The following is a 27,451-nucleotide window of genomic DNA, read 5'->3' as shown; positions in this document are numbered from 1 at the left end:
ATATCGGGTGTACTTAAACTTTGACCATTCAATTGGATTTAACCGTTTATCAATATACTTGCTTTTTACGTTTTTTTTATTTTTTTTTTATCATCCGGACTAAATTTTTTATTTTAAATAACACCGTCAACAAATTTTTTATTTATCATATTGCAGTATGTATTATTTTTATTAAGATATTTACAAAATTAGAAAATTAACTTATTTAAAATTTGCTAAGTAAATAATAATTGAAAAAGTAAGAGAGATAGCTTTTAGTTGGGTAGGGAATGTGGAAAATGATTGGAATTGTTGGAAAGTGGGAAATGATTGGATTGATAACCTAGGTCGTGACCTTCTCCTTGAGAGGGTGATAGACTAATAGTTGGTCAAGATAAATAAGGTGGGATTAAGGGCTAAAATATTAGTGAGCCAATTAATGTATCCTTCTGCTTAGGATGGTCTTATACCTTATAATGATCAAACATTCCAACCCGCTTTAATGCAATGTTTAACGACTTGCATGGCCAAATTGCAACATGTGACAAAATATATGCCTAAATGCCTAATAGGCATCCGATACGATCAAGAAGATAAATTCGTAAAATGCTCATGCTCAAATTTGTTGATGAAATGTTAATAAAATTCCTATAACTCTATAAGTCCGCTGTACGTGGATCCTTCTCTCCATTCCCAACAAATACGAGGTGGGGAATTTGAATTTGTCCAAAGTTGTTTGTTTTTCTTCACAAATTTTTCGTAACATTCGTTTTTAGGATAAAAAAAATCGGTCCACTTTCCTTATTTTCCGTAAATCTTCTTTATGACGGTTATATTCATCTGAAATTTGTGACGAGTTAAATATTACTTACATGGATAGATAGGACAATATACCGTATCTAAAAAGTCATGTGTATTTGTGTTTTTCTATCAGGTGGGTTTATTTAACCCGTCACAAGCTTATAACGGGTAATACCCGTCACAAATGATAATTTGTGCCATATTTCCATAAAACAAACGTGGCCTTTGCTTTTACAAACACTACACACTTGACATATTTCATTTGTATTTTGTTACCGAAGTGTACCACTTGTGGGATCACTACTTCACGAGAAAACTAAAGTTTGTGCTGATTCCTACAAACCTCTCTTTCAATTTCAGGGTTTTAAGTTAAACCATTATTTGTTTTAAACACACAAATTTTGACACTTGTATTTTGCTTGATTGATTTACAGATAAAAATGGGAGAAGCTGCAACTGGTAAGAGTTTTTCTTCCTTTTTACCAATTTTGTCAATTTTCTTAATTATACAGTTTGTGTAATTATGATCATTTGGAAATCGATGTTTTCGTTAGAATTTATCGTTTCATTTTCGGTCATGTGGATAAACCCTTGTGTTGCCTTACCTTTTATAAGGCTGCGTATATTTGATCCTTAACCCGCGATTGCCGGAACTACTGGTTCAGTGTTATTGTTTTAGTTGTTTGTCCAGATGTATATTTTGCATGCCTGACCATGTATCGGAAATGTTGGATGTTTATTTCTGCCTTGTTGGTTCAGTCGGAAAGAGAAATATCCCCTGAATTTACACTTCATGAGATAAAAAATTCTTTTTCAAATTCCGGCCGCCTTTTCGCTGATGCCATATTTCTCGGCTTAAAATGTTGTGCAAAGTTTAAAGAACCTACGGCGTAATTGTTTTCCGGCTTGATGTAAATACATGGTTTATAGTTGATAATCTTATTGAAAACAATGAAGGGAAGGGAGATCATGCTCTGCTTGGGACCATTTCAATATGAATTTTATGAATAGCCTAGTTTCTTGTAACATAATCGGAGCCCCTGTTAACTTCTCCATTAGTTTTTAATTTCTATACAATTTTTTTATTTATTTAATTTGTTGTTTTTAATTAGATGGCAAAATAATGAGAAGGGTGATCGACATGCGATCAGACACCGTAACGAAACCAACCGATGCAATGCGTGCTGCAATGGCAAATGCTGAGGTTGATGACGATGTATTGGGTAATGACCCGACTGCCCTTCGCCTTGAAATAGAAATGGCTAGGATAATGGGTAAAGAGGCCGCGTTGTTTGTCCCGTCAGGAACTATGGGTAATCTAATTAGTATACTTGTGCATTGTGATGTAAGGGGTAGTGAAATCATTCTTGGTGATAATTCTCACATCCATATTTATGAGAATGGTGGTATTGCTACCATTGGCGGTGTCCATCCAAGAACACTGAGGAATAACAAAGACGGGACTATAGATTTGGATTCGATTGAAGGTGCCATTAGAGATCCAAAAGGGGACCTTTATTATCCTGTTACAAGAGTTATCTGTCTCGAGAACTCACATGCCAAGTAAGAATTATAATTCTTGCAAACTTGCAGGCTCTCTGGTTATTGATTGTTTCAGTAACTATGCTGTCATCAAGATTGAAAGTCTTTGATGTGTATAATATTTCTATGATGTACAAAAAATCCGCTAACCATCGATGCTGTTGAATTTCAGTACTGGCGGCCGATGTCTGTCCGTTGAATACACAGACAGAGTTGGAGAGTTGGCAAAGAAGCATGATGTGAAGCTTCATATCGATGGTGCTCGTATATTCAATGCTGCAACTGTGAGTGAAGCGACTGGTTACTATCTTGAGAATGCATTCATGACTATAGAACCTAGTAGTATGTTGCTCATGTTATTTCTGAAGTTATTGATTGGTGTTACTCGTGATCTGGGTTGCATCAAAACGACCTTCATAATCATGGACAATTGTGGCTCTCTTTACATTAAAATAAAAATTTGATAGTTTTATGCTTTGAGGATCTTAAGATACGCTTATGTCCACTTTCAGGCACTTAATGTTCCTGTAGATAGATTGGTGCAAGCAGCTGATTCAGTTTCGGTATGTTTACTTGGTTTCCCGGCCTTGGACGATTAGTTTCAACCGCCAAATATTTGTTTACAGAAAACCTTCTTAACCAACCTTTGCATTTCTGGCAATAGAGATTGGTTAGTTTTATTAGCAACCAACATTACCCCAATTTGTCTAAGGCTCTCGCCCATGGCAAGTAGGGGTTATTTATATGTAATAAACTTTGATATTGATATTTCATATAGAATATGGTAATAATATGAATTGATATTGATTGATTATGAAAAGTTGTGTTAATTACAATAATCTAATTGCTATTTATAAGAGAAAATACATGAGCAAAAATGGTAAATATAAATCTCAACAGCTAGAAAATATGTAAACTAGGCAATTAAGAATTGTTGCCTTGATTTGCTCCTCAAAGATCCGTTGGTGATGTAGTAACCGTTGCTTGATGGGTTGGCTCCTTAACATCCCCCCTCAAGTTGGCGCGTGAAGACTCGAAACGCCCAACTTGGAGAGTAACTCGGTGAACGGAATTCTACCAAGAGCTTTAGTAAAGATATCGGCCAATTGTTCTTTGGTGTGAACATAGCTGGGTTTGATAGTTCCTTTGAGAATCTCGTCTCGAATAAAATGGCAATCAATTTCAATATGCTTCGTTCTCTCGTGAAAGACCGGGTTTTGAGCAATGTAAAGGGCAGATTGATTGTCACATAATAAGTCGATTGGTTGATCATGAGATATTTTCAAGAACAAAAGAAGTCCCTTTAGCCATTTTAGCTCTGAAACGGCGTAGGAAATGGCGCGGTATTCCGACTCGGCTGATGACTTGGAGACAGTTGTTTGTTTCTTAGTTTTCCATGTGATAGGGGCATTACCAAGGAACATTACGTATGCGGATAGGGAACGTCGACTTAGCGGACAGCTTGCGTAGTCCGCATCACAATATCCATTAAGGGTCAAGATGTTGTCGGTTGAGTATAAGAGACCTTGCTCTGGTTTATTCTTTAGGTAACGGACTACTTGTAGAGCGGCATTCCAATGATCGGTACGTGGACTTTGCATGAATTGGGCTAAAATATGGACAGCGTATGTTAGTTCTGGACGGGTTGTAAGGCGGTAAACAAGACGACCCACTAGTCTTCGATATGGTTGTGGGTCAATAAGGAGCGGAGAAGTGGATAGGCTAAGGCGATGGTGGTTAGGTTCCATTGGGATCGGGGCTGGTTTAGACCCAAGCAGGCCTGTTTCGTCGAGTATGTCTAGGGTGTATTTTCGTTGAGAAAGAAAAATACCGTCTTTTCTTCTAGCAATTTCTAACCCCAAAAAATACTTTAAAATTCCTAAATCCTTCATATGAAAACACTTGCTTAAATAGGTCTTGAAATTTTCAATTGTAGTAGTATTGTTACCACAAATGACCAAATCGTCAACATATACGAGTACGTGAAGTTCATTGTCGGATTTATTAATAGAAAAATGGGAATGGTCGTATGGGCATTGGGTAAAACCATAGTTTTTAAGAGCGGAAGTAAGTTTGGCATACCAACAACGGGGAGCTTGTTTAAGACCATATAAAGACTTTCGAAGACGACATACTTTGCCTTTGGTGTCATCAGAAAAACCGGGAGGAGGTTTCATGTATACCTCTTCGTCGAGATCGCCATGGAGAAATGCGTTGTGAACATCCATTTGGTGAAGAGTCCACCCTTTGGCAGCAACGATGGCGAGTAAGGTTCGGACCGTGACCATTTTTGCGGTGGGGGCAAAAGTCTCATTAAAATCAACCCCTTCAACTTGACGATTACCCATAACGACAAGTCGAGCTTTGTAGCGCTCGATGGAGCCGTCTGCATGATATTTAATTCGATATACCCATTTGGAGCAAATTGCTTTCTTGTTTGGTGGGAGATCTTCGAGTGTCCAGGTTCGATTTCGTTCAAGTGCATCGACTTCAGCTTTCATAGCATCCCGCCATTGAGTAACCTGCATAGCTTCACGAAATGTGCTAGGCTCGTGATTTTTAGTCACGGCCGCTAGGAAACATTTATGTTTAGTAGAAAATTTGTCATAAGAAATAAAATGAGATAGAGGATACCTTGTCTCGGGTGATGACGGAGCCGTGAGCATGTGAGTGGATGGATGTCGAGGTGGCAGGTCATAGTCATTGAGACGGGGAGTTGGGAAATTTGGGTCGTTGTCCTTTGCCCATGTTTGGTTGTGGAGGTGGGTCGTTGTTTGGTTGTGGAGCAGAGTCATTGCTGTTTGGTGGGGTGTCGGACGTAGGAGGAAGGTGTGTGGCAGGCGTGGCAGGGATGGTGGTTTCAGTTGGTTCGAGAGTTGGTGAGGGCGAGGGTGTAACCGGTGTGGCAGGGATTGTGGGTGGCTGTGGGTGGCTGATCAGGAGAGGTGTCCTGGATAGAAGAGGAGGGCGATGGAGTACAGGGGACGGGAATTGCATCATCAAGGGGAGTGTCGGGTATGGTTTCGATGGAGGGTATTATTTTTGAAATGGGATTTGTTGAATATGGAAAAGTATGTTCGATAAAGACAACGTCTCTTGAAGAAAAATATGTTTGAGCTTCTATATCGTATACCCTCCAACCCTTTTTGCCAAATGGGTAACCTATGAAAATACATTTGGTACTACGGGGTGCGAATTTGTCCTTGGATCGATTAATGTTACGTGCATAGCATAGGCACCCAAAAACGCGTAAATGGGTCATGGGTGGTGGTTTCTTATATAACATTTCGTAAGGGGTTTTTCCTTTATGTTTGATGGTGGGAGTTCTATTAATGAGATAGACAACGGTTAAAATGCATTCTCCCCAAAAAGAAATTGGTAATGAAGCTTGAAATAAAAGAGCACGCGCCACATTAAGAATATGACGGTGTTTTCGTTCAACTCGACCATTTCGTTGTGGAGTGTCGACTTGAGAAGTTTGAAAAATAATTCCGTTTTCAAAGAAAAATGTTGCTAAGCTTGTAAATTCGGTACCGTTATCACTTCGTAAAATTTTAATTTTCTTATTAAATTGTCGTTCAATCATGGAAAAGAAATGTAAGAGAGTTTGTCGAGTATCGCTTTTCCTTTTTAAAAGAAAAACCCAAGTAGAGCGTGAAAAATCGTCTACAATAGTTAAAAAATATTGAGAGCCATAAGAAGCATTAGTAGAGTAAGGACCCCATAGATCACAATGTATTAAATCGAAAATATTGTCCGCATTATTCAAACTTAAATTAAAAGAGGAACGGGTTTGTTTTGCTGTTAAACAAATATCACATGTAGTGCTAGAAAAAATTGTTTTAGCACAATTATTGTTAAAAGGTAGAAATTTCAAAACGGAAGAAGAGGGATGCCCCAACCTCCTATGCCAAATCTCATGTTGTTGCGATGTGCTTATGGTATGGATACGAGGAGTTTCATGACGGACACCAGATAGATATAAGCCATTCACTTGCTCACCGGCTCCAATCGTCATCCTCAAGGAACGGTCCTGTATTAAACATATATTATGAGAAAATTGAATTATAATGGATTCATCAGCTAATAATTGTGAGACGGAAATAAGATTACAATTCAATTTATCCGCATAATATACATTGCGTAAAATTAAGGAGGAAGATAAAGGAACATCACCCATATGAGAAGCGATAGTAAGATCGCCATTAGGTAATCCCACGGACAAAGGTGGGATAGTATGTAAATTGATGAAACAATTTCGACAACCCGACATATGATGGGTTGCACCGGTATCAATTATCCAAGTAAAATTAAAAATAGAATTACCATTCAATTGTTCCATGGAGCCGCTGCTCTTGCGTGATTGAAGTAGCATGTGAACATCTTTCAGTGCACTATAGGAGATAGGCTATTAAGATCAATTTTGTCAAGCTTTCCTGAAGTGCAACTGTCATCTGATGTACCTGCAATCATGTTAATACGAGGCCTGCTGCTCTGCCCGCTACTCTGATTTGAGGAAGAGCCGGCACCACCCTTCTTTAGCTGCTCATACCTGGCACGCCCCTCAACATCGGGCACTACAGTTCGTGTCATATCTTTTTCGTTGATGTATATACGATCTCTTGGCCTATCGCCCCAATAATCAGGCCACTTTCCGGTATAGCGAAAGCAACTAGTATAAAGATGGTCGTGACGAAGGCAAGCAATACACCATGGTCTAGGGTCATTGGGGTCAGGTTGTCGTGGTCCTTTGGTGTCACGCCCTCCCCCCTGTTTGCGGTGATGTGACTGAACCCGAGCAGCATATGCCATTGTCTCGGGCTGTGCAGTGATTTTGGTGTTAAACGCTCTCATGCTTTCTTCTTGCAACAAGCGATTGTAAATAATATTAAGATCGGGTAAAGGGGAGATAGCAAGGAGTTGGGAACGAGCATTATCATACTTATCATCTAATCCCATAAGAAATTCCCGAACCCTTTGTCTCTCCCTACGCTCATCAATAATCGAGACCCACGTGCAGGTGCACGGATTACAAGACACGAAGCCAAAGGGTCGGCTTCAGTAAATCATCCCAAAGCTTAACAAGGCGGCCATAATAATTCATTATAGATTCGTTTGATTGTTGTCGACAAGCCATAAGATCGGCTTGAAGACGAAAAATACGAGCATCGTTATTTTGAAAAAATCTAGAACGAATATCAAGCCGTACCTGTTTAGCATCGGGACGACGAGATATAGATTTTCGTAAAGAAGAATCGATGGAATTAAAAATCCAGGCCGTCACAAGAGCATTTTGTGACCGCCAGGAATCGATATTACCAGTCGTGGGTTTCGTGACTGTGCCATCAACAAAACCCTCCTTGCCTTTTGCTACCAAAGCGAGATGAAAATCCCGAGACCATTCGTCATAGTTGTTGCCATTGAAAATGGTTTGAGTGATGTTGGCTCCTGGATTTTCAACTTGAACATACGTGAAGTGTGGTGCGTTCGATGTGTTTGAATCCGAAGGATTGAGAATTTCGTTGCCGGGCATGATGATGGTGTTTTGAAAAAATAAAAAAATGCAGAGGAAAGAGTTGATAAAGAAAAACTAATCTACTGATACCATAATAAACTTTGATATTGATATTTCATATAGAATATGGTAATAATATGAATTGATATTGATTGATTATGAAAACTTCTGTTAATTACAATAATCTAATTGCTATTTATAAGAGAAAATACATGAGCAAAAATGGTAAATATAAATCTCAAGAGCTAGAAAATATGTAAACTAGGCAATTAAGAATTGTTGCCTTGATTTGCTCCTCAAAGATCCGTTGGTGATGTAGTAACCGTTGCTTGATGGGTTGGCTCCTTAACAATATGCATCACTGTTTGTATTGACAGACAGACATTAATTGACAATTAAAATATCGTGAGCCATTTTGCTTTCTTCCACATTATCCAAAACAGTTTTTTCTTACATTATATATGGTTTTCTAATTTGTGAACCAAAGGTATGCCTGTCAAAAGGTTTGGGAGCGCCTGTGGGAACGGTCATTGTTGGATCGAAGAGTTTCATAGCCAAGGTATCACTTAACTTGAGCATACATAGATTTACTTGGGCTTGTCTCAGGTGATCACCCTAATTACTTTTTTCTCCAATCATTTAGGCAAAAATTATGCGGAAAACTTTAGGTGGTGGAATGAGGCAGATTGGTGTTTTATGTGCTGCTGCTCTTGTTGCCGTGCAAGACAATGTCAAAAATCTTGAAACTGACCATAAAAATGCTAAGCTACTTGCAGGTTCTCATTTTCTGCTACAACTAGCTAGTTTCAATATCTCAAGTACAGTTATGTACTCCATAGTCCATAACATATGTTTCAGCTTTCAGTAATTGTTCTTATCCTTTTTCCTGTAACCTGTAGGTAATGTAATAGTTCATATATTTCATATATACGAGTAATCAATCGCTGCAAATTTTCATATTTAAATGTTTTCCTTTGAATTATGTAATGTGCAGAGGGCTTGAACAAAATTGAAGGGCTTACAGTGGATATTACATCAGTTGAGACCAATATCGTAAGCGTTTTAAATTTTGACGATCAAATTAAAGTCATAAGTTGCGAAAGACATCTCTCACAAATCACAATTCACAAACTCTGATGTTTGCTAGTCGTCGCCAATGGAGGACCCGTAGAAGTACTCATTTCCAGATGTGTCACAAACATTCTTGCTCAATACTTTGTATTTTTTAATTTCTGTTCTCGGAATTAATACCCAAGGTTCTATAACAACAATACCGTGCATCCGCTTGTAGTCGCCACATGCCCTTCAGATTTTTGCCCATTGAGCACCCTATCCCCTGTTAGATGCAGGACTTCGGGGATACCATAGTATCTAAAATTTCTTATTTTGTCACATTTTCCTTTTATCAGATCTATGTCAATGTGTGCAAGGATTCCAGAACCACAGCAACAAAGCTTGGGAAAACTTTGGAGGAGCATGGTATATTGGTCATGCCAGAAAACTCCTTCAGGTGCGTTTGTTTTACTTATTTCTTCTCGTGAACTAAAAGTTTCGCAGGGAGATATACCCGTACTTATGTTTTTAATAGATATAATTTAACACAAATTCTCATTATAGATGGGAGATATCCTTCTATAGTTATAGACGGGTCAAATATCCTCCAACTTTAAGCATAAGACAAGCAACAAGTTGCATGGTTGGCTCAAAAATGTCACCACTTTAAGCATATTTGACCCGTCTTTCACTTTAGACGGATATATTCGTCTATAGTAAGACTAATTGATAACTTAATTAGTGCAATACTGAAATGTATTCACTGTCATATGCTAATTGTCCCTCTCTTCACCTATTTAAAAACGTCGGAAAAATATTAAATTGCAATACTTTGTGCTAATGGCGGTTGAGTACTATTGGGCTTGCTATTGTTTCTTCAATTTATCGTAATAAAAAAAAAATCGCGAAAGTGGCGATTAGCCCCCATAACTTTGAGCAATTGTGAGACTCCATAAATTACAAATGTAGCAATTAAGCCCCGTAACTTTGACAAAAAGTGAAATCCAACCTTCTTCTTAGTTTTAACATAAAATATATCATTAATAAGTTTATATTTAAACTCGTTGTGCATTAAATAATTTATAATAATTTAAAAGTATTTGAATAATTTATTAATTAACATAGTTTTTAGATAGAATATTTTAAATATTTTCACTAGTTTTAATATAGTTGATATACATATGAAATTACTTTATAAATTCTAAATTTTATGTAATTTGTTCAATTTTTTTTCCCCAAAATGGGTAATAAATTTCATACAATTTATAAATGTACAACTTCTTTTATTGTAATGATAAATTATATTTGAATGAAATTGATATTTTTGGTGTAATTTTGGTTCGAAATCAAAAAAATTGGATTCAATTTTACTTTAAATCAAAGTAATGGGGCAAAATCACTACATTTGAAACCTAAGGGGGTTAATCTCACAATTGATAAAAATAACGAGGTCTAATCACCACTTTCGCGAAAAAAAAAATTCAACTTATATCAATCAGTCAAAGTTGTTGTCTTGTCGAATAAAATGGTCTTTTTTTTTTATAACTGATACCACGTATAATTCAGATTTTACCAAATGCTACCAAAGTAAAATTTATTTAAAAACTACTACCAATATTGTTGGTTCGGTTTAAAACTAACTACCAAATGAGCACGAACCTCCTATTTGCGCGCGAAAAGACAATAATACCTTATTTTACATTCCCCTCACTCATATCAGCCCATTACCCAAACTTATCTCCCTTCAATCCCACCTTCCTCACTCATATCAACCCCAATGTAATTAACTTCACTCATCACTCATATTCAACCTAATTAACTTCTCATTTTACTTCCCAATTAAATTGGGGCTTTCGGAAATCAGCTAAATCGTCTCAACCTTTTCCCCAAATCAGCTAAATTCCAGACTAATTAGGGTTTTCATCAAATATGAAGAAGAGCAGAATATCGCAACTTTGAGAATTTCTTCTTGTTCATTTCTACAGTTATCGTCTTATATTGAGCTTCTAATTTACAATATCAGCACACTTTTTTTCCCAGAAACAAAATCATAATCTTATCTCTTTCGTTAGTTCATAAATCCAATAATTAATGCCTACCCATTTCATTTCTAACCTTAATCTCAACTGGGTTTCCTTTCTTTTCCAAAATTGCTTCGTTACTAAACCATAATTCAACCATAATTCTTGTGTGTTTGTATTCAATTCTGGAAATATAATATGGAAAACATTAGGGCGGCTGCGGAGACAATGAAAGGGGTAGTGGAGGATGAATTTATTCAAAGAGCTTCTCAGTGTGTTTTGCCTAGTAATGGTGATACTAGTAAAGGGCAATCGAGTTATGTGGATAAGAAGAAGGAGATGTTGAAGAAGGGTGAATAATGAGATGGTTAGTAAGGATGAATGAAGGTAATGAATTAGAAACATATAAGGGAGGGGATAAGGGCATTAAAGGAAGAAAAAATAGAAATTAAGATGAGATTTTGAAATGGACGGCTGAGATCATATCTATTTGCTTCCTAACCTGGTTTGGTAGTTAGTTTTAAACCGAACCAACAATAATGGTAGCAGATTTTAAACAAATTTTACTTTGGTAGCAATTGGTAAAATCTAAATTATATGTGGTAGCAGTTATCAAAAAATCATTTTTCTAAATTCCTTATCATTCATATCTCTCGTAGTGTAATATTGGAATTTTTTGTCAAAATAGGCGATTTTCACTAATTATTTAACGAAATGGGTTGAGTCTAAATTAATTACCCAAAATGGGTCCACGTCATACCCGAAACTAGGTTTGTATCTAAGTCGCCATCTCGGTCAGCGACCAAGCCCAAAGTGTAACCAAACCTAACTTTTGTTATTAATAGCATTGAGGGACAAATCGCATGGCGACCTCGCCAAGCACTATGGCGACCAGTATCTGAGCCAATTTTTGACAAATTTTTGGAAGTCTCTCAGATCCAAATCGGCGTTTTGGTCTGATGGGCGTCATCTCCCTTGGCGACTTCCTTCTTTGTAACCTTCAGAAACAACATAAATTCTTCTTACCCGGAATTGTTTTCCATATCCTTCTTGCATCTCTCTATTTGCCATGAAAAACCATCATCCTGTACAACAACAATGCTCAAATCCGATCCAAACGAGACGTAGAAAACCAAAGGAGCTTATATATTACATAACCCAAATAGTTGAAACATTTTACATAAACCAAAATAGCTTAAATATCATACAAACCAAACCAAAGTAGCTTAAACATCATACAATTTATCATATTGTTTGACTTGACTAATAACATAATACTACACTACTTTCTTCTAACTTGACGGCTTCTCTTTGATCTCCTTGGTTGAGACGATGATCCGGCCTCATCTTCCACTTCTTGTATGGGAGTGAGATGAGTGAAGCGTTCCACTTGTGTGTTAGCATGAATTGGACTTGGGTGAGGAATGTTTGGCGGTTCAATGAGATGTCCATTAATTAACACTTTCCAAACAAGTAAGGGGGGTATTTTGCATCTCATATAGCAAATTTCTATAGTTAGGAGCCATTGTAGGTGGCATAGTTGTCATGTACTCGTTCACTTTATGGTAGATGTAAGAATGACCACCCGCCTATTGAGAAAAGAAGTGGTATGTATTATTGAATGAAAATGAAGTAGAAACATAATGAAAATTAAGAATAAAAAGGAGACAATGCTTATAAGAGTATCCAAGTCCGATGCACTAGGATTGTAATGATGCTCATGGTGGTATTTGTCGGATAAGATCCGATTGTGAGGACTAACAATCCGACGAGTATGCTCCCGATATCATACCATGTATGAATCATGGTGTGACATGAAGCCACCATATGGAATTCCTCTTTCCAACATATTTTCCTTCCTATTATCCACTCTTCCACATGCATAACTTCCAAACTCGGAAGCAAAATCTCTTGTCTTTTCCCGTTTATCCGTTTTATGAAGTAAGAGATAGGTGTCACAATGAGGCGGTATTGTTTGATGCCATCCAAATTGCCTAACACGCCTATTAGGGAGATGCATCTCGATAATCTTAAAGCATATTAAAGGGACTACAACAATCGACTCATCCTCGTCCTCATGGCAAATATCGGGAAGATGTTGAAGGATGCCTTGTGTGTAAGGTTGCCAAGTGAATTATGTCTTCGTCAATTTATCAAACATATCCCTATATGTGACAAGGCCAAGCCTATGATCCTTATACTTACGATCCACCCTCAACCATTTACATCCTAAAGGATCCATCCCCTCCATCATTTGGGAGTCGATAGGGTACACTTGTCCCTCGATCTCTTCATAGTGTGATGTAATTTCGGGGCGGCCTACAAAAATGCGTTCCCAAGCTTATAATTGAAGGAGAACAATCGGCCCAGATATTTTACTCTTTCCCTTCTTACTTGCACCACACAAGTTTCTATATAAGCATGAAAGTGCGGCGGAACCCCAACTATATCTGAAACTTGTTGCAAGTACAAGTTCTTTTAGACAAGTTTAGAGTTTGTCTATGACCACCCTTTCCTGCTTCCCTTTGACCTCTTCCAGTTTTAACTTGATAGACACCGGTCTCTGAATTATAGCACTCAATCTTATGATGTGATGCTTTTCCAAAATTGTTTTCAACATACTTTGTGACAACGGGGGAAATCTTCAAACCCTCAAAGATTCTAGACTTTGCAAATTCGCGTCTTTGGACAAAGTAAGAATTTACTCTATAAAATGTAACTTTGACAAGAGCGGTGATAGGTAAGAAACGAGCTCCCTTTAACACATTATTAAACACCTCAACCAAATTAGTTGTCTTGATTCCATATCGAAGTGCACCACCATGACACATGGACCACTTTGACAAAGGTAGTTTGTCTAAGTCTGCCCTTGCCTCAACACGAAATTCATTGATCTTTGCTAAACCTTTATTAAACTTGATCGGTTGATGCTGAAAAGCAGTCCAACTAAACAAATCCTTCAAAGCCCTATTTTTGAACTTTCTGTTGATATTGGATGCATGATGTCTTATACAAAACCTATGATATGCTAATGGTTCCTCCCACCCGCTCCTCTCTTCACATCGCTTTTATGATGCCCGAATGTCTATCAGATATTACACAAAGCTCAGTTCGTTGTTTAACCAAACATCTTATGCATGCCAAAAACCATGACCATGTCTCCGTATTCTCCTTTTCAACTATGGCAAAATCAAGAGGATATAGTTGATCATTGGCATCAACTCCCATAGAAATCATAAGCACACCTTTGTACTTGCCATGCAAATGAGTCCCATCAATTGTAATTATAGGGTGACAGTGAGGAAAGCCCTTGATTGATGCTCTAAAAGCCCAAAATACCCGACCAAATATCACAACGTTTGGATCATCCGTTGGATAATTTACAAATGGAACCACAGTACGGGGATTAGCTTCTTTGAAAGCTTCAAAGTATCGGGGAAGCAGCTGGTATGATAACTCTCAATCACCAAATATGTCAGCATGAGCTTTTTGTTTAGCTTTCCATGCCTTCATATAAGTGATCGTGTAGTTAAATTTATCAATTTTTATTTTAATTATAGCATTTACCGACAACCCCCAATCTGCCTCCACAATATTTCTAATGATACTACTAATGAAAGTTCTTCGCAAGTTTCGGTGGTCTATATGTAGGAAATGTAGATTCATATACACTTTAACATACTCATATATGTCTAAAATAATTTGTCATAAAATTAAAACGGATTTTATGCATGCAAACAATAATATAAAAGAAGAGAAATAATGTCCTTACATTCAATATTTCGGCTATATTGGGCACAAGAGAGATCACCTTTCTCTTCTTGTTCTTGAGCTATTCCAATGGATGAACAAGATCTAAGAATAAGATCTCTCCCCAAGCTTTATACCCAAGACTTAACACTTAATCTAATTAATATTATGAATACTAGTATAATATTAATCTAGTAGAAAAATGACCCAAAATTATTATATACACTTAATAATTTCGGCTATATGGGAGAGAAGAAGAAGAGAGAGTTTTGTCTCTCTAGAAATCTTATATTTTGATGAGTAAAAGAATGAATGAACATCCACTACCTCTTAGTGAATATTAGGCAAAAATGAGAAAAAAAAACTCAAGTGTTTTTCTTCCCAAAAACCGGTGGGAGTGGAGGAAAGGAAAGAGCCAATGCATGAAATTGTTGCTCTTAACAATGTTCATAGGCTTGCATGGCTAGATTACTTTATAATCATTATGCTTTCTTATTTAAAATATAAACACAATTTAAGCCTAATCCCCTCCATTATTTCGGCATTTACATAATATGGAGTCCATATTATTTTTGTCAATTGTCTACATGTTACATGTCACATGTCACATATATTTGTTATGTAATTTTTAATATATTAAAAATTAAACGTATTATCAAAAATACGTCATACACAAAAATTGACTTAGTAATTTCATAATTACTTGTGCCAAAATATTTTTACCATTTATAAATCACAACAGATTGTATTTATAATAATTCATTCAAATCCAATCGTTTCTATAAACAATAATTTCATCCGAGTAATGATACAATTCGATTACTCAGACCGTATCTCATTTAATCATATTTCAATTTGATACGTAAATTTTACTACCAAAATTGTCCGTCAATTTTTCAAGAAATTTAATTAACTCGTAACATTATACGATTAATTAAATAATCAATTAAGTGTATTGCCCTTTAGGTATGACCTAGGGGTCAACTGATCACCACCGTCACACGACAAGAATGTCAAACTCTAGTCACCAATCATTACCGATATATGTTGACCGATTGACATAATAATATTACTTCCCAATTGTATTCTTAAAATGAGATTTAATAATGATATTTAAATCATGTGATCGCACTATTGTTGAGGACACATTTCCCAACAATCTCCCACTTGTCCTCGACAAGTGTGCGTCACCAATTCTCTTGTCCTATTACTATCTCCCACTCAATGCAAGGTGTCTTTCGGTCGTACTTGCAAGTGATCATATCGAGTGGTTTCCTCGATCCGGAGAATAACGATTGACCGGATTTATCCACTCGGATACCTTCCGAGCGTGGCCACGCATTTCCAGTTCATTGCTCCTCGAGTGGCCCCGAGATATTGTTATAACCCGACAAGGGGTGGACAATTCCTATCGCACTCATTCCTTCGACTAGCCACAGCCATCATAACCCAAAAGATGCCCATTTGACCCCATTTACGAAGGTCGTAGTAACACAAATCAAAGTTAATCTGAAACTGTGCCATCTTAGGAGAACAGTCTTTAGTCAAAAGAATTGACTCATTAGAATACTATAGTAGCTCTCGCCACGACCAGGCTATATAAATTTGCCAGAACTCTATAAGCGGTCATTAGGCCCGACAAAATGTTCCTAACAGTCTGCCTATGTGATCGACTAGTCATCTCACATGACGGTATGGCACTTGAACTTGCCATCAATCGCCTCACACTCTAGTCACTTCGAGACGTCACCTCATATAAGTAACTATGGGCAAAACAATGTTAATCCATGTTCACTTTAACGGGGTTCAATTGTCTCTACAACCCGTTTGGATGTAACAAAGTATAAATTAAGGATAAAAGACAAATGCGATTATGAACATGAACAAAAACAACACTTTTATTTCATTTCAAAATCTAACAAAAATTTGGTACACGTTTAAGTCCCATGGACGCAACATGCCCATCATGCTTAGCTGCGATAAAGGCTTGGTGAGCGGATCGGCTATGTTGTCATCCGTCCCAACCTTACAAATCGCAATTTCCTTTCTTTCAATGAAATCTCTTATTACATGATACTTTCTAAGTACATGTCTAGATCTATTACTAGACTTTGGCTCCTTAGCTTGGAAGATCGTCCCACTATTATCACAATAGAGAGTGATGGGATCATCGGCGGTAGGTACTACTTTTAGACCTTCCGTGAATTGCTTGATCCACATAGCTTCCTTGGCGACTTCGATCTTGCTATGTACTCGACCTCCGTTGTCGAATCCGCGATTCTGACTTCCTTGAAGCTTCTCCACTCTGACAACCATTGAGCATGAAAACAAAACCAACTTGTGATTTCATGTCATCTCTATCTGTTTGAAAACTTGAGTCCGTGTATCCTGTAACACGCAACTCGGTGTCTCCTCCAAACACAAGGATAGAGTCCTTAGTTCTTCTCAAGTACTTAAGGATGTTTTTGTGACAATCCGGTGACTCTCACCTGGATTTCCTTGATATCTACTCGTCATACTCAAGGCATACGAGACATCGGGACGTGTGCATATCATGGCATACATGATTGATCCAACAGCAGAAGCGTAAGGGATCAACTTCATGCGTTCAACATCATGGGGTTCGGAGGGACATTGAGTCCTGCTCAATATCGTTCCGGTTACCATAGGTACCAAACCCCTTTTGGATTTGTCCATCTTTGAATCGTCGAAGAATCTTATCAACATAAGACTCTTGACTTAGTGCCAATATCCTCTTGGGTCTATCTCTATAGATCCGGATACCTAATATGCGTTGTGCCTCTCCTAAATCCTTCATTTGGAAGTGGTTACCTAACCACTTCTTAATGAAAGACAACATTGGAATATCATTTCCAATGAGTAGTATGTCATCGACATACAAGATTAGGAACACAACATTGCTCCCACTGAATTTCATGTATAAACATGGTTCCTCAACATTTCGAGTGAAACCATTTTCTTTTATAACATGATTGAATCGATGATTCCAACTTCTAGATGCTTGCTTAAGACCATAAATGGATCTCTTAAGCTTGCACACTTTGTTAGGATTTTTAGAATCAACAAAACCTTCGGGTTGTATCATGTACACCTACTCTTCTAAATGCCCATTTAGAAAAGCGGTTTTGACATCCATTTGCCAAATTTCATAATCATGAAATGCGGCGATCGCTAACAAAATCCGTATGGATCTTAGCATGGCTACGGGGGCGAAGGTCTCATCATAATGGAGACCTTGGACTTGGGTAAATCCTTTTGCCACTAGCCTAGCTTTGTAGACATCGTCATGTCCTTCTATGCCATTTTTGACCTTGAATATCCATTTGCATTGGAGGGTCTTGCCCCTTTAGGCAAATCTACCAAGTCCCAAACTTGGTTTTCAAGCATAGAATCCATTTCGGATTTCATGGCTTCAAGCCATAAGGTGGAATTAGGACTAGAGATTGCGGCCTTGTAGGTGGCGGGCTCGTCACTTTCCATAAGTAACACATCGAGTGTTCCATCTTCTTCGATAAGTCCCACATATCGATCGGGATGGCGAATTACTCGGCCCGTCCTTCTTAGTGGAGGAGGTACAACCGCGTTAGACGACGAAGGAACATCTTCTTGCGTCTCTATCTCGGTTTGTGGCTCTTGAACTTCATCAAGTTCAAAATTTCTCCCACTCTGTCTTTTAGAAATAAATTCTCTTTCTAAGAAGACAGCCTCGCAAGACACAAACACTTTATGATCTTGAGGTTTGTAGAAGTAATACCCTCGAGAGGTCGAGGGATAACCTACAAAGATGCATTTTTCGGATCTTGGGGCTAGCTTGTTGTCGTTCTTAGTTTTGACGTAAGCATCACATCCCCAAATCTTCATATAGGATATATTTGGGATCTTACCCGTCCACATCTCACATGGAGTCTTTTCGGTGGACTTTGTGGGACTATTATTCAAAGATCGAATTGCGGTTTGTATCGCAAATCCCCAAAACGAGTTCGGTAACTCGGTTTGACTCATCATGGATCGAACCATATCTAGTAAGGTTCGATTTCTCCTTTCGGCAACACCATTAAGTTGAGGTGTTCCGGGTGGAGAAAGTTGTGATATAATACCACGACTTTTCAAGTGTGAATCAAATTCAAGGCTAAGGTATTCACCACCACGATCGGATCGTAGTGCCTTAATCCTTTTGTTCAATTGGTTCTCTACTTCGTTTTGGAATTCCTTGAATTTCTCAAATGCTTCACTCTTATGTTTCATTAAATAGATATACCCATATCTACTTAAGTCATCGGTGAAGGTTATAAAGTAGTCATAATTACCACGAGCGGTGATACTCATTGGTCCGCATACATCGGTGTGTATGAGTCCTAATAGCTCACTAGCTCGTGTCCCTTTACCGCTAAAAGGATTACGAGTCATTTTGCCAAGTAGGCAATATTCGCATGTACCAAATGATTGATAATCAAATGGTGTAATCACATTAGTAGAAATTAATCTTTTGATGCGATTCTCGTTTATGTGACCTAATCGACAATGCCAAATGAACGCTTCACTTAGGTCACTTGTTTTGAGTTTCTTTGATTGAATGTTATAAATATCATTAGTCGGTTTTGAGGTCTCTAAAATGTAAATGCCATTTATGGAAGAAGATTGGCCAATAACCAAATCATTCCTAGAAATAGAGCAACGATTGTTCTTAATGACAAAACAAAAACCGTCCATGTCTAGCATGGCGATTGAGATAATGTTTTTAGAGAGCGTAGGAACATAAAAACAATTATGCAAATACAACTCAAAACCGTTTGGCAAAGCTAGAACATAAGTTCCTTTGGATTCGGCCGCTACCCGAGCTCCATTTCCAAGTCAAAGATCCACATCTCCTTGCTAAGCTTCTCCACATCTCTTAAACCCCGTAAATGATTACAAAGGTGAGAACCACAACCGGTATCTAGTACCCATGTCGTAGTGGAAGTATAATTTATATCAATAACATAAATTTCTTTAGGAATTGTACCTTTTGGAGTAATGAGTCCTTCCCTTATATTTCGCAAATACATAGGGCAATTCCTAAGCCAATGTCCCATGCCATAGCAATAATGGCACTCATCATTAACTTGCTTGAAGTTTTTGACTTTCTTTGCTTTCTTCTTGAACCTCTTGCCCTTTGAAGCAAGAACTTGATTGCTAGAGCTCCCACTAGCTTTGGCATCTTTATCTTCCAGAGACAAAGACCCTATAGATCGTATGAGGTAGTCTTCCTGAGACGGACTCACACGAGGTCTAGTAGTAGTGGGTGGTTTAGAAGAAGTGATGAAATTTAGGTTTCCATCCGAACCTATCCCGAAATGAAGTTCTCTAGTTGTATCGAAATTATTGTTGGAGCATACGTCGTCAAGAACATGGTGATATGACTCAATAGTAATTGGTGCGGTAGCATTTGTTGGATTCATTGTAATGCACTACAAATATGGAGGAAAGGAAATATTAACATTTGTCTTTTTAAATCATACTTGCAAATTTGACAAGATATGAACATTTATATAGTGACCTCTACCCAACTATAATAAATGATTCCAAGACCCAAATTCATATCGACTTAGGCACGGTGGGGCCGATACATCCTTTATCAATATAACTCGGTGGATTAACGTTTAATCGATTCTACTTTTAGAACTCTTGGTCGATAATATTACATTAACAATTATCTATAGCCCAAAACACATCGACAAGGGCACGGTGGGGCCGATACATCCCTTATCAAATACTTTTGTTGAGTTCAATCCAAATTTCGAATAAATGTGTCCATGATCCAAACCCACATTAACTTGGGCACGGTGGGGCCGATACATCCCTCATCAACATGAATTCGGTGGATTAACATTCATCACCCACTTCCCCTACGTAACAAGGTTTGTACCGGTGGGGCCGAGCGCACTCCCTCGCCTCGCGAATAGGTTTTCATGGTTTCTACTATTTGGTAAGGCTATGTCTCAATTGATAGTTTTAGCGAGAGGTCATGTCAAATTATTATCTATCACGTTTTAAGTGAACTAAAGCGGTGAACTACGATAATTATATTTGACACGGTCGATAAACTCGATAAAATAAGACAATGCATGTTTAGTTATGGCGATTTAGCGATGCATGTGACATAAAATAAAATGCAAGCATAAAGATAAATAAATCCTAGTATGGCCTTTCCTAAAATAGAAAAACTATTAATCTATTACATATTCGGAAACCAACTCCATTGGTCCCTTGAACTTCGGTTGTGGCACGCATCTCGAGGTAACACCGTCTTTATGTATCGTCATTCTTGAAGAAATCCGTCTTTGGGAACTCCTAAATGAATAAAATTACATAATAAATTACATAATTTCCTATTATACATTTGTAACTAAAATAAAATAAATCTATTAAATTACAAAACGGTGATACGAGATCACAATAAAAATTACAACCGAATCGATATTCCCATACATTTCGGAAATACCAATTAAAATCTAAGGCCATACTAAGTAAAATTACATAATTCAAAATTACATAAATTAAAATTATGACAATCATAAAGAAAAATGCAGCATTATAATATGTATGAACATGCTCAATTTTATGCTAAATCGCCTTTTAATTAGCCAATATCGTATATTACTCGGTTTTTACGGATTTGCGTGATTTCAACATTTTATAATCACAAAAATACATAAACTCATATTTATGCATAAGTTAATTACCCTAACCTCTTAGGACTCAAAATATAGTCTTCACTAATAATTTGACCATAATTAACTTTTATTTACAAAATTGTTCATAAATGGACCAAAATTACAAAAATAAGCTATTAAACTTCAAATAAATCACAAAATTTCAAATAAATTTGAAATTTGAAATTTAAATTCATGAACATTCTGGAAAAATCCATGACACTCATAATGTTCAAAATCTTAGGTTAAAAATTTCGAAAAATTTCCGGAAAAACAATGTTGCGGTTTATCGATATTTAATAAAATAATCATAAAAACATGGAAAAATTATTTTCATTAACTTTTCAATTTTAGATCTGAAAAATACAATAAAATGCAACATTAGACGTTTTTCCTAAGTCATAGATTATGTTTTATTAATTTTACACTAATAATGTCACTATTTATGCTAATTTTTCTTCAAAAATTCATAAATCATGCTAAAAGACTTCTTTATAGCCAATTATTTTACACACATTTTGTAAAATTGCATGTGACAACATATTAATTTTCTATGACCAGATTCGAAATTTAACTCATATTAACCTATTTTTCTCTTAAATCCGAATTTAATAATGAAAAATTCATTTTTCGAGCATAACAAGTCCAAAAATTATGAAAATTTACAGGTTATCTCAAAATAATATATGTAACAACATATCCAAAAACCAAGTGAAAATTCGAAGTATAGCTATTTTTAGACCAAAAATGACATTTTTACTCATAAAATCACATTTAAATGCCATTATTGTAAAATATGAACAATAAAAATCCGAAAAATTAACCAAAATATCCTAAAACACTTTAGGACCAGAAATATTAACATGCATGTAATAATTTCGTGATATATCATAATAACACAAATTTTACAAGTTTTATTTTGTTATTCATATAACTCGGAAAAACTTTTAACCAATTTGCATGCAAACAACCTTGGCTCTTGATACCGATTGTAGGAAATGTAGATTCATATACACTTTAACATACTCATATATGTCTAAAATAATTTGTCATAAAATTAAAACGGATTTTATGCATGCAAACAATAATATAAAAGAAGAGAAATAATGTCCTTACATTCAATATTTCGGCTATATTGGGCACAAGAGAGATCACCTTTCTCTTCTTGTTCTTGAGCTATTCCAATGGATGAACAAGATCTAAGAATAAGATCTCTCCCCAAGCTTTATACCCAAGACTTAACACTTAATCTAATTAATATTATGAATACTAGTATAATATTAATCTAGTAGAAAAATGACCCAAAATTATTATATACACTTAATAATTTCGGCTATATGGGAGAGAAGAAGAAGAGAGAGTTTTGTCTCTCTAGAAATCTTATATTTTGATGAGTAAAAGAATGAATGAACATCCACTACCTCTTAGTGAATATTAGGCAAAAATGAGAAAAAAAAACTCAAGTGTTTTTCTTCCCAAAAACCGGTGGGAGTGGAGGAAAGGAAAGAGCCAATGCATGAAATTGTTGCTCTTAACAATGTTCATAGGCTTGCATGGCTAGATTACTTTATAATCATTATGCTTTCTTATTTAAAATATAAACACAATTTAAGCCTAATCCCCTCCATTATTTCGGCATTTACATAATATGGAGTCCATATTATTTTTGTCAATTGTCTACATGTTACATGTCACATGTCACATATATTTGTTATGTAATTTTTAATATATTAAAAATTCAACGTATTATCAAAAATACGTCATACACAAAAATTGACTTAGTAATTTCATAATTACTTGTGCCAAAATATTTTTACCATTTATAAATCACAACAGATTGTATTTATAATAATTCATTCAAATCCAATCGTTTCTATAAACAATAATTTCATCCGAGTAATGATACAATTCGATTACTCAGACCGTATCTCATTTAATCATATTTCAATTTGATACGTAAATTTTACTACCAAAATTGTCCGTCAATTTTTCAAGAAATTTAATTAACTCGTAACATTATACGATTAATTAAATAATCAATTAAGTGTATTGCCCTTTAGGTATGACCTAGGGGGTCAACTGATCACCACCGTCACACGACAGTAATGTCAAACTCTAGTCAGCCAATCATTACCGATATATGTTGACCAGTTGACAGTAACAATATTACTTCCCAATTGTATTCTTAAAATGAGATTTAATAATGATATTTAAATCATGTGATCGCACTATTGTTGAGGACACATTTCCCAACACTATAGGCATGGTGTCTCCCAAATATGATGTCTCATGACTACCATTGTATCTCACAGTAGTAAATATTTCGGAAACCCTACTTTTTTGGTTGGCACTTAAGGTCCGCTTACATGTTATAGGTTTTCTCTCATATTTGTATGTCACCGTGTGAGGTTTTGACTCATGAATTTTGAAACTTTAATTTAACCTCAAATTATATTCCGTAACTACATCAGTCAAAGATCTCTTATTAGGAAAAGTTTGACCAACACAAAACTCTCCCCCAACATCATAGGGGACAACCTTTTTCCAATTAACCCAATTATTCCCATGTAATGCATCAAATTTAGGAATACTAGTGAATCCCGGATTCGGGGCACTCGGAGACACAAGATCAATATCGTCCTCATCATCATCGGCATCACTAGCATTCTCTAATCTTAAATCAAGATCATCCTCAACTTCATCCCCTTCAATATTACCGTCACCTACCTCTACTCCGATATTATTTGTCAACAATGACACATGCCAATCATCATTCTCCGACATTATGTTTAGCATCCTAGTAAATGACACATTTGGTACTACACTTACATTACTCACTTTGGAATGACGTATACTAGCCCACATCGCTTGTAAAGAACGATCATTAGAAAGACTAACAACCTTAAAACATCCAAGACTAGGAAACTTCATCTTCAACACTAATTGATACTTACTACTATCAACACCAATGGTTGTGTATACCTCCTTAACGAGATCATTGTAGCTCATGTTACTACTAGCAAAAATAAAATACTCATTTCCACCAACATAGCTTACACACCCATCTCCTTCAACTACTTCAGCATTCGAATAACACAATAAGGGAAAATGGCTTCTCTCCATAATTATAACCAAAACAAATTCATCTAAAACACTAACAACCACCTAAATTCAACTAAACTATCAAATAGATGGAATAATAATCATAAACTAAACTAACTAGCTACTCAAATCAACTGCTAATTAAAAAAGTAAGTAATAGCTAATACCTTCAATATGTATGGAAATTGGCCAAGAAATATCCAAATGATTGTTTGATATTGCTTAGAGACTAATAAATTGACAATTAATCGTTTCAATTGAAAGATTTAGGGTAGGTTTTGGAGGAAAAATCGGGTTTCTATTGTTAGGGTTATGCGATTTTTTTTTTTTTTTGATTTGGGGATGGATGCTAATGTAGGAAGGAGAGGGGATCCGCAAAATATGACTTTGACCAAAGTCGCCACCCGCCCTGGCGACTTAACCCCTCACAGTAGCTTCGTCAATATCAAGCCTACGTAGACCCATTTTCGACAATTAATTTGATACTCGACCCATTTTGATAATTAATTGGGGAAAATCGTCCATTTTGGAAAAAAAATTCGTAATATTGTCTATATTGATGATATACTTGTTGTGTTAGACAAATAGTATAAATCTCTTAAAAGAGAAAATATCGGCACATCGGCTTAAAAAACCTTGTTGATACAAGATATTAAATATTTTGTGTTATAACATTGTTGAGTCCTCCGTAGCGGGCTCATAGAATTAGATGCATGAGACCGGCATAAGCAAAGTTTCATCCTAAAATCAATAGGTGATAGAAGGAGTAGCCCATTTACTTATACGCTAGTCCCTTCACTAATTTAGACCTCAACAACCATACATATAAATTTCTTACCATGTTTTATTTCTTTTCAATGGCAAGGAAAACAACTAAAATTTGGGAAATTCATTTTCAGATTCAGGGTCGTAATCCATCATCAAATTACTACCAGTGACGTGCTTTATACTTTGTCGTGCCTTCAGGTATTTCACTACTACTTCTTCTTCTTCTTCTATATTGTACTTCCCTAGAGTCCTAGTTACTAATAAATGACTTTCTAACTTTTATTGAACTCGTCCTCAGCAAGCTATAACCGGGGCTTTGAGCGAGCATGTTGCATAGGGTGACGATCAAGTGAGCTAAAGTAGCATTTTTTAGTTTAGAAAAATTATGTCACTCGGTCAAATCTGATTTAAAGTGTAAAGAATTTCCAAGAATAAACAATGTTGAACCCTTGTGTTTAGGAAGAAATGGATGTCTGTGTGTGAATTGGTGAATTTGATGAATTTGAGCCCGTTAACATGGACATTCTGCATGAGAATGCATATCGTAATGCGGCGATCATAATGATACTTGCTGACCGATCAAACTTGCATTTAAAAAATTTGTGATCTTATATGAGGTGGCGGTCGTACACTATAACAAAACCTGTATTATGCCTCTATTAACATTCACAAAATCTCATTATAGACGGCACATATCCGTTTATAATTAAAGACGGGTCAAATACAATACCACATTCCTAATAGGACAAACAACAAGTGGGGTGGTGGGGGCAAAAAATGTCACCACTTTCAAGCTATTTGACCCGACTTATATCCGTCTATAGCAAGACTAGCTGATTAACATTGGGGTTAAGGGTAGGATAGTAACTTTTATTTAATGCCTCTCCAGGTTGCTGATAAGATAACTAGTCTTTTTCTTTTAAATACCCATGATTAACTCACTGAACTCATAGCTTATCAAGTTTAGCAAATATCACCAAACAAGTTTACCCACAGCAGCAATGTTCCAATTGTCGATTTAGGGAGATGGTGACGGGATTATAAATGGAAATGATGAGGATGAAGAGAGGTACCTAAAAGAATTGACGAACTATATGTATTTAACGAAATTCTTGACGGAAAGTATTATTAGCGTAGAATTTGACAACACAAGGGTATTATCATGTGAGTTTGGAAAAAAAAAAAACAAGGATACCCGTTAGAATTTAAAAATACAGGGTTATCACTTATTACATATAAATATATAATAACCCAAAAAATAAATAACCAAAAGGTCATTTGTTCTATGGATGGCCTTCGATTCAAGATCGACATTTATCTTGGCAGCAACTTCGCTTACTCACGGCTGAATTGAATGGGCCATGGCTATGCATGGGGGATTTCAATGAGATTCTGTATTCAAATGAGATGAAAGGGGGCTCGAGACAACAGTGGCAGATGAATAATTTTCGGGATGCGGTTGATGAATGTGGGTTAAGGGACCTTCCTTTTGATTGGTATGAGTATACCTTTGATAATGGGCAAGTTGGTGAGGCGAATAGGCAGTCTCAACTTGATAGGGCAATGGTGACAGGTGCGTGGGGGGACCTTTTTCCCCTACGAGAGATTGGTGCATTTGGTCCGAGAGTGGTCGGATCATGCCCCAATCAAAGTGATCCTTAATGCGAGAGATATGGAAGATAGTAATGGGCAAGTTAAGAAATTCCGGTTTGAGCAAATGTGGGTAAGAGAGGAGGGATATGAGGAGGCTATTAGGAGTGCTTGGATGTGTGATACTGGGGATGTGTTGGAGACTATTAGTCGTTGTGCGGCGGAATTGAAGGTTTGGAAAGGGGTGAGTATTGGGAAGGTAGTTCGGGATTTGAAGAAGAAAAGAAATCGGCTAAAATTGATTAATGAAGGGGGTCGCAGTGCAAGTCAAGTTCGGGAAAGACAGATGTTAGTCTGAGATATTGCCCGTTTGCTTAGGCAAGAGGAGCTCTTTTAGAGACAGCGGTCGAGGGTTTTGTGGCTGAGTGAAGGGGATAGGAATACCAACTTTTTCCATAGGAAAGCCGGAGAACGCAAGACCAAAAATCGGATTCATAAACTTGTCAATGAGCAGGGACGGATTTTTACTACAGACGAGGCAATGGCTGGGTGCGCAGTTGATTATTTTCAGACGCTGTTCAAGTCCTCGAGACCAGTGGGGTTTGAGGACATTTTGA

General features: G+C 36.7%; 1 protein-coding gene across 2 annotated transcripts; it reads left to right on the top strand.

Moving 5' to 3' along the window:
* The first annotated feature begins 987 nt into the window (after positions 1-987).
* LOC141640541 (low-specificity L-threonine aldolase 1-like) lies at positions 988-25,828 on the top strand. 2 transcript variants are annotated; one of them, XM_074449308.1, is made up of 11 exons: positions 1,020-1,101; positions 1,215-1,239; positions 1,893-2,343; positions 2,495-2,606; positions 2,835-2,885; positions 8,325-8,396; positions 8,481-8,613; positions 8,832-8,890; positions 9,247-9,347; positions 25,376-25,442; positions 25,543-25,828. In XM_074449308.1, exons 2-11 carry the CDS (start codon positions 1,221-1,223, stop codon positions 25,579-25,581), a joined length of 1,104 nt encoding a protein of 367 aa, XP_074305409.1. In that variant the 5' UTR covers positions 1,020-1,101; positions 1,215-1,220; the 3' UTR covers positions 25,582-25,828. The 2 variants fall into 2 exon arrangements, with proteins under 2 accessions (XP_074305408.1, XP_074305409.1); XM_074449307.1 differs by having other exon boundaries at positions 988-1,239.
* The last annotated feature ends 1,623 nt before the right edge of the window (positions 25,829-27,451 follow it).

Source organism: Silene latifolia, unplaced genomic scaffold (genome assembly GCF_048544455.1).
Source record: "Silene latifolia isolate original U9 population unplaced genomic scaffold, ASM4854445v1 scaffold_88, whole genome shotgun sequence".
NCBI classification, from domain to species: domain Eukaryota; kingdom Viridiplantae; phylum Streptophyta; class Magnoliopsida; order Caryophyllales; family Caryophyllaceae; genus Silene; species Silene latifolia.
The sequence above is the reverse complement of the archived record's forward strand: the minus strand, read 5'-3'. Positions and strand labels throughout refer to the sequence as shown.